Source organism: Alligator sinensis, unplaced genomic scaffold (assembly GCF_000455745.1).
Source record: "Alligator sinensis unplaced genomic scaffold, ASM45574v1 scaffold511_1, whole genome shotgun sequence".
NCBI classification, from domain to species: Eukaryota; Metazoa; Chordata; order Crocodylia; family Alligatoridae; genus Alligator; species Alligator sinensis.
In genome coordinates, this window is record NW_005842114.1 from 1556198 (window position 1) to 1563309 (window position 7112).

The 7112-nt window shown below is 46.7% G+C and overlaps 1 protein-coding gene across 17 annotated transcripts in view; it reads left to right on the forward strand.

Moving 5' to 3' along the window:
- Positions 1-7112, forward strand: part of SGK2 (SGK2, serine/threonine kinase 2) — a 29038-nt gene that overhangs the window by 16338 nt on the left and 5588 nt on the right. For all 17 annotated transcript variants that reach the window (XM_006024698.3, XM_025205405.1, XM_025205409.1 and 14 more), the window contains 5 exons: positions 1202-1259; positions 2205-2254; positions 2988-3045; positions 4682-4765; positions 5487-5618. In XM_006024698.3, the coding sequence (XP_006024760.1) occupies positions 1202-1259; positions 2205-2254; positions 2988-3045; positions 4682-4765; positions 5487-5618 (382 nt within the window). The remainder of the gene's footprint in view (positions 1-1201; positions 1260-2204; positions 2255-2987; positions 3046-4681; positions 4766-5486; positions 5619-7112) is intronic.

Consider the following 7112-nt stretch of genomic DNA (forward strand, 5'->3'; position numbering starts at 1 on the left):
AGGTGGCCAGGCCTGGTGTAATCTAGTTTGGGAAACAAGCTCAGAAAAACACCAGCATTTCTCTGGGTAGTCGCAACCAACTTGCAGGGTAACCTTGCAGCAGTCAGGTCAAGGAGCGCTGGTAGGGTTTGGAGAGGAGCTAGAGGCCTGCTACCTCAGAAGGCTGCAGTGTGGAGTGTAATAGCATCCCTACACTGGCTAAGCTTCCTTACTGCTGGCTGACAAGTCTCTAATCACTTAGTGCTGTAACCCAAGTTTTTTGGGTCACAAGGTTGGCTGTGGCAATAGTGTAACTAAGTTGTTTTTTTGGGGGGGGGAAGGGGGACCAGGAGCTGTCCCCAAAATGGCCACCTCAACAGTGTCAGCTAACTGCACTGCTGTGATTGGTACTGCCATAGCCTGGTGTTACCCTGTCTGCTGTGGCTGCCCCCAGTGCAGAGCTATCCTGCTATTCCTCTGGGCTGTGGAGTATGACTGGCTATAAAAGATGGCAGCAGACAGTTGTGTTCATAGATAATCCGCCAACAAGACTTGCTGTGTCCACGATGGTGTTTGCTGCTAGCATGGAACCAGCAAGAACCAAAACAATCTTGCTCTGGCACATGCACTTGTGCACTGCACAATAAAAGTGGGGCAACTCTTTCCAAGAGTGGCTATTTATTTGGACTGCCTTTCTCAGGCATCCAATGCAAGGCCCTATGTTTTATGTTCCTTGCCCCACTAGAAGTCAGTGGAAGCTTTAGGAGCTCAGCATTGGTGAAACTCTGTTTTTTGCAAACTTTGGCCTGATGATTGAGTTTAGGATAATGTTGTGCTTGCTCCTAGGCACTAAAATAATTTGGGCTGGATGGGTCTTTTTCTTGTTCACCTGTACCTGGTACTGTCACTGTCTGTTCTGTTTTATAGCCAGTCTGCCCCCAGTAGCACCAGCCATGTTGGATGCAGGGCAGGAGGAATCCTGCCCTGTTATTCCAAATGCTGGGCTGGTAGCTTGATTGGCAAGATATCGAGACACTGAGTTGTGAGATGCTTTTCCCTTCCCCATCAATTCCTAGGTGAGAAGATTATACATGCTTTCCCCATTAGAGCCAGCTTTCCCTATGTGCTGAAGTCTGAATTTTTTTTTTTTTTTGGTACCTGACAGGTTGGTTGAGAGTTGGATGTTGATAAACAGTGTCTATTTTGTCTCTTCTCTTTCAAGTGCTGAAAGGGTTGCCTTCTTAATGGACCATTCGAAAAACTCAAGTTCCAAACCCCAGGTGAGACCCTGGCTCCTACCCAGGCTGTCGAAGCTCATTGGAAGTGGGAGGAGGGAAGGGAGGAAACCACATTTGTAGGAGAAAAGCAAGGTGGAGAAGTTGGCTTTGATGTTTCTCTCCAAAGTATTCAGCTCAGATTCTTGATCCAGGGAGTGGATTAGTGTGGCTGTGTTGAGTGGTTTAAAGATTAATTTCACAGCTCTGAATTACAACCTTGGATGTACTTGACAGTGCTGAGGATTACTGCAGTGTCTCTGTAGTGCTGGAGATAAGACCACCCGCTGCCATGAGAGCAGAGGGGATTGGTTAATTCAAGGTTTGCAAAGTGCCATGCATGTTCATGTTGCCAGCACATCATATGTGGACAATGAGAGCAAAGCATGCAAAGCATCCCCTGGCTTTTCCTACTGAAAATGATGTTCATCTTGCATGAATTAAACCAGCAGCTAAACTCATTCTTCTATTGCTGTTTTTGAAGAGTAACAATCTTCTGGAGGACTAAACCAGTGTGGTACGAAGACTGGGCAGTAGAACTGTAGCTGAAAGGATGGCATTGCTCTAGGACATGACTAAAGATAAGGCAAGGGATAGAAATGAGATCCCCTTGTGAATATAGCATTTTGGAGGTGCTTCCCCAAACATGCCTGCACATACTCACTCGCTCTCAAAGAACTGCAGATGACAGACTTATTCTGCTGTCATTGGTGGCCTTGAAATAATGGGTGAGGAAACAAAGCAACTGTTCCAGTGCTAGGCAATTGGCGAAGGGTCTGAATACCTGTTGTGTTCCGTGAGGATACTGAGAAATTGTTTGATTGAAACTGCAGTACGTGAATACCTGTGGTGAGTTAAGGAGCACATGTGTTCTAAAACTCTTCATTTGAAGCTACATAGTCCTTATGATTTACCTCCTGGCTCCTTTAATGTCTATGTTGTCCTCTCTAGCCTCCAACACTGACTGACAACATCAACCTTGGGCCTTCAGCGAATCCAAAGTAAGCTCCATGTAAATATGAGGTAGGGTATGGAAGGAATTGCATAAGGTGGGGCATGCAGTGAATGATTGGCTTCCCTCTCTCAGGTGGATGCATGTGAACTAAAATGACGATGGTAATATGGCCCAGGTGAACACTGATGTAGCATGTATTTTAAACCTTGCCTTTCAAGTGGCTACCTATAGCTAGTCACATGCTCAGGTTGTGTAGGGTTTTGCTTTGTTTCTGGAAGGTCCTAATCCTTGCTTCTGACCACACTTATCCCAACCCCCTCACATGTTGTCTTCCACTTGGGACATTGGCTTCTTGTTAAGGTGGAGGAAGACTTTTGACCATACTGCATCTCCCTGGCACCTCCAGCTTTCTGTTTGCTTCCTCTCTGGGACAGACTCTGGCTCAACTGAAGCCCTGGCTCTTGTCAGGTCTCAACCTTTATGGGCTGAGATGGACTTAAACAAGATTCCTCTTCCACTGTCCTGTTCAGCCCAGTGAATTCCTTAAATGTGCATCATCTTTGCCTGTGGCTTCTCCCCCTGCCATTGCTGCCTCCTTTTGTCTGTATTGTACTACTGAAGATCTTTTCCAGGTCAGATTTGTCCATGGATAGCTGAAATGGGATTTATGTAGTGAATAAAAGCTAGGTCCCCAAGCCCCTCTCAGCTCTTACCCTCCTATTATAAACTTGAGAAAGGAACTTTGCTAGGTGGTAACTTGCTGTCTGCTTGTCCAACAGTGCCAAGCCAACAGACTTTGACTTCCTGAAAGTTATTGGCAAAGGAAGCTTTGGAAAAGTAAGTGGAATACAGCTTTGAACCCTAGTGGGCTACTGCTGGGGCCTAAATGACTTTCTATCATGCTAGCAGAACAGCAGGAAGAAAACATTGTCATAGGGGAAAAGAAGGGAATATGGGTAGAAAAATAGTGGCCTGCGGGAATTTGCAGAAACAGATTTTTGTTAAGATGTATGTCCTCTATATGACTAAAGTTGTTGTGGGAAAGATTAAGGAACACTTCTGTGGAATGAGAAGGGAGCAGGATTCAAAACCTAGTCTTGTGCAGGACGTATGTGTGGGGACAACTGCAGGTTTCTGCACAGGGGGTACACAGAGGTGCACATGCACCCCCCGAGAGTGCCGGTACCCCCCTGCAAGCGCTGGCCAATCGCTGTGATTGCTGTAGCTGGTTCTGGGAGTGGCTGTGGTGATCGCAGCGATTGGCCATTGCAGGATTGCCCAGGGGGCAGGACTGGCCATGGGTAGACCCCCTCCCTCCCCACCCCCAGTTGGTGGGACTGAGAAGCGATGGGGCATGCCCCCCCCGACTAAGGCAGCACCAGTCGCCCATGTTTCTGTAGGCTTCCTAGCATGGACCTGTTCCACCAGCGGGTGAATGACTGGTAGTGATTTTTCACAAAGCAACCTGTCAGCATCACTGAATTGAGTGGGAACTAAGAAGCTACATATCTAAAGAGATGTCCAGTAACTAGGGGTAGGTGGGAGCCTGTCCTCTGTATCTCCAATGTCTAGCAAAGCTTGATTTTTATTTTATTTTTTTTAAAGAATTTTGTTATGTTCCAAGCCAAATCAAGTCCAAATCCATGAGTCCAGAACCATAAGTGGCCCTACAACTGGCAAACATCCTACATCCCCACCAGGGGCTTCAGATATTTCCACAGTCTTTTGGCAGGCATCTTACATGCTTGCCCAAGTTTTGCCTACCCTCAGCCGCAGGAACAAGCTAGGGAGAAACTTCCCATTTCCATAAAATGGGCATTAAGCCCCAAAACCTTGGCAGGTACTAAACCACTCCAGAAGAACAGTTATCCCTGGGAGGTTTAAGGAAAACTGCCATCTTGGACCCAGATACATGGTGTTTCCCCTGCCAGGTCTAGCAAAGCTTGATATGTAACATGCTTTTTTGATTCCGTTTCCTTCCAACATGCCCATAGGACAGAGGTAAGGGTGTGAGTGTTTTAGCACATTTAAGACCCACAGGGTTCTTTGGGTAAATGTAGTATCTTTTATTAGACCAACAAAATAGTTGAAAAAATTGTTCCACACTTTAAGGTTTCTATGCCTAATGAAGGTACCCCTCATCTTGACCAATTCTCAACCCACCAGATGAGGGTCCTTGGCTTAATGGTACTTCATGAGATGACAAGGATCCTCTTGGTGAGGAACTAGGTGGAGTGAAAGGAATGTAATTTAAAGAAGCTTGGTATGCTGGTGTCCTTATCAAAGGATGGAGGAAGAACATAAACTGGGGGACCCTTGCTCTTTAAAATCATGGATATAATTCCCCTCCCCCCCACCACTCTGCCCTTTGTGCAGTCATGTACACTTGTACAAAACTGTTCTGAAACACTAACCAGATCAGAGTGGGGTAAAGCAATAGAAACATGAGATCTCATTTTGTTCTCCTCTGCAGGTCCTTCTAGCCAAGCGGAAGTCTGATGGGACCTTCTATGCCATCAAAGTCTTGCAGAAGAAATCCATTCTAAAGAAAAAGGAGGTATGTAATAGAAGAGCATATTTAATACTTGGGAGGAGGCTTTTACTTCTCTTCTGGGTATGTTTGTTTCACAAAAGAAGCAGGGCTTACTAGTGCCTCTGTTACTTGATGTGTAGCCCTGACAGAGCAGCTGAGAGAAGCAAGGATTTCTTGGATGAACCTTGTGCTTCTGAAAGGAAGATTAAACAACACTGGTTTGAGCCTCTTGTAGGCAAGGTCAGTCCTTGTCCCTTAGTCATTTTGAATGTGAACAGGCTTGTGCTTAGTATCACTGGTAACCCTTTTCCTTGGCTAAATCAACACTCAATAGGGCTGATTCTGCAGATACTTGCTAGTGAAGACAATACTTTCTGCTGTGGGTAATGTTGGTAACACAAATGAGATTACTTAGGCTTGTAAGCACTGTACCTTGTAGTCTTTACTAGGCTATTGACTGCACGGATGCTAGTTCATGCTACCCTATGGAGTGCATGCCTACGTTATGTGCCGCAGGGATGTAAGGAAAACATTTGTTTAGCATGATTCAGAAGAATCATTCTTGATGAAGGTCTTATGTGAGGAGGCTCTAGTAGGAATCCCCACTGAAGGCTACTCACCCATTACCCTCCCAGCTCTTCTCAGAGTGACTAACTATTTTGAGACCATGAAGAATCTTTAATGAACATTTGTCTGGCTGACCCTGGGGCTGTACCGACTAATTATCTTGGATGGTTCTTCACAGCAAAATCACATCATGGCAGAACGCAATGTACTACTGAAAAATGTGAAGCATCCTTTCCTGGTGGGACTCCACTACTCTTTCCAGACCTCAGAGAAGCTCTACTTTGTACTGGACTATGTAAATGGGGGAGAGGTGAGTGAGTGTATATGCAACTTTCCTTTTAGGACTCAAGTAAAGTAGAGGTCTAAAATGGTCCTGTTGCTGTTGTCTCTGATAAGGAAATAGGCTGTAGATGTCTTTATCTAAAGCAGTGTTCTTGCAGTTTTTGAAATGGAAATGTCAAGATGGACTAAACCAGGGGTCGGCAACATTTTTGGCCAGAGTGCCAAAAACACTGCAACCCTGACCCATGCCTCAACTTGGCATGCAGGGGCAGATTGTGGGGGAGCCACAAGGGGCCTGATTCTCATTGCTGGCTGTGGCTGTACACGTGCCTTTGGGAGGATGACAGGGGAGGGGCTGGGGTTGTGCTGCCCTGGTCCCACCCCCACTCTGCGCCCTGAGACGTGCTTGCAGTCGCCACCACCAAAGAGCCAGTGCCTGTGCTCCAGAGCCCAGTGTAACTGTTTGCAGTCTCCCAGCTGCCTGCCACAGCCAGCCTGGCCTCTGGGCAGCTGCACTGTGTAGTGGGAAGGCTGGAAACAGCTGCACCAGGCTCTGGAGCACTGGCATTAGCTCTGTGGTGGCAGTGGCTGGATGTGTACCTCCGGGCAAGATGGCGAGAGGGTCTGGTGTTGCACTACCCCAGGCCCCTTCTCTGCTGTCCGCCTGGAGGCATGCATGCAGCTTCTCCTCCTGGAGCTCAGGAGCCTGGTGCAGCTGTTTGCAGCCTCTTGGCTGCCTGTTGCAAACAGCCTGGGCTCCATGGGCTGGTTGTGGTGTGCCAAGCAAAAGGGCCTTGCATGCCATGCTCTAGCACACATGCTGTGGGTTGCTGATCCCTGGGCTAAATCATATAGCCTAGCCACTTAGGGTACGTCTATGTAGCATAACATAGTGCTGTGCAGAGAGAGCTGGGTTAGCACTGACTGAGAAGCAAGAGTAATACTAACTCAGGTGGACCAGGAACTAGTGCAACTATACTGATTTTGGAAGCCTGAGCTAGCTTAGGCTTCTCAACATGGTTTAATGCAGTGTTGTGCTGACATAACTATAGTCTGTCTTAGATTATGAAATAACCCTTTTGTACCACTCTTGCCTATGTTGTGCTTCCATCTCCCTTGTAACGAGTACAGGGTATGATGGTTCATTCTTGGCTGTAATGGTGACATAGAAGCGGCACTACTGCACCTATTCTAGAAAACATTCAACCACACTGCCATATTTAATAATCTAATGATGCACTGCTTACACCCTACAGGCTACCACTTATCTGGCTAGCTTGTATTCAGACTGTCTTAAGGTGTTTGTCCCCTTTATATGACGAGATCTATTTTCCCCCCTCTGGATACAAAGACTGCACATTAGTAGCGCATCTGTCTGGAGTTTTTGTTAGGCAAAACACAATACTGTTCTGGTGAGGACAGGGGAAGAGAATCCATATTAAAGGGAGGAAGAAGAGCTGGAAAACATGGCTTTTTGAATAACAAAGCCAATAGTGGCAGAAGCAGCCAAACTGGCTGCAGG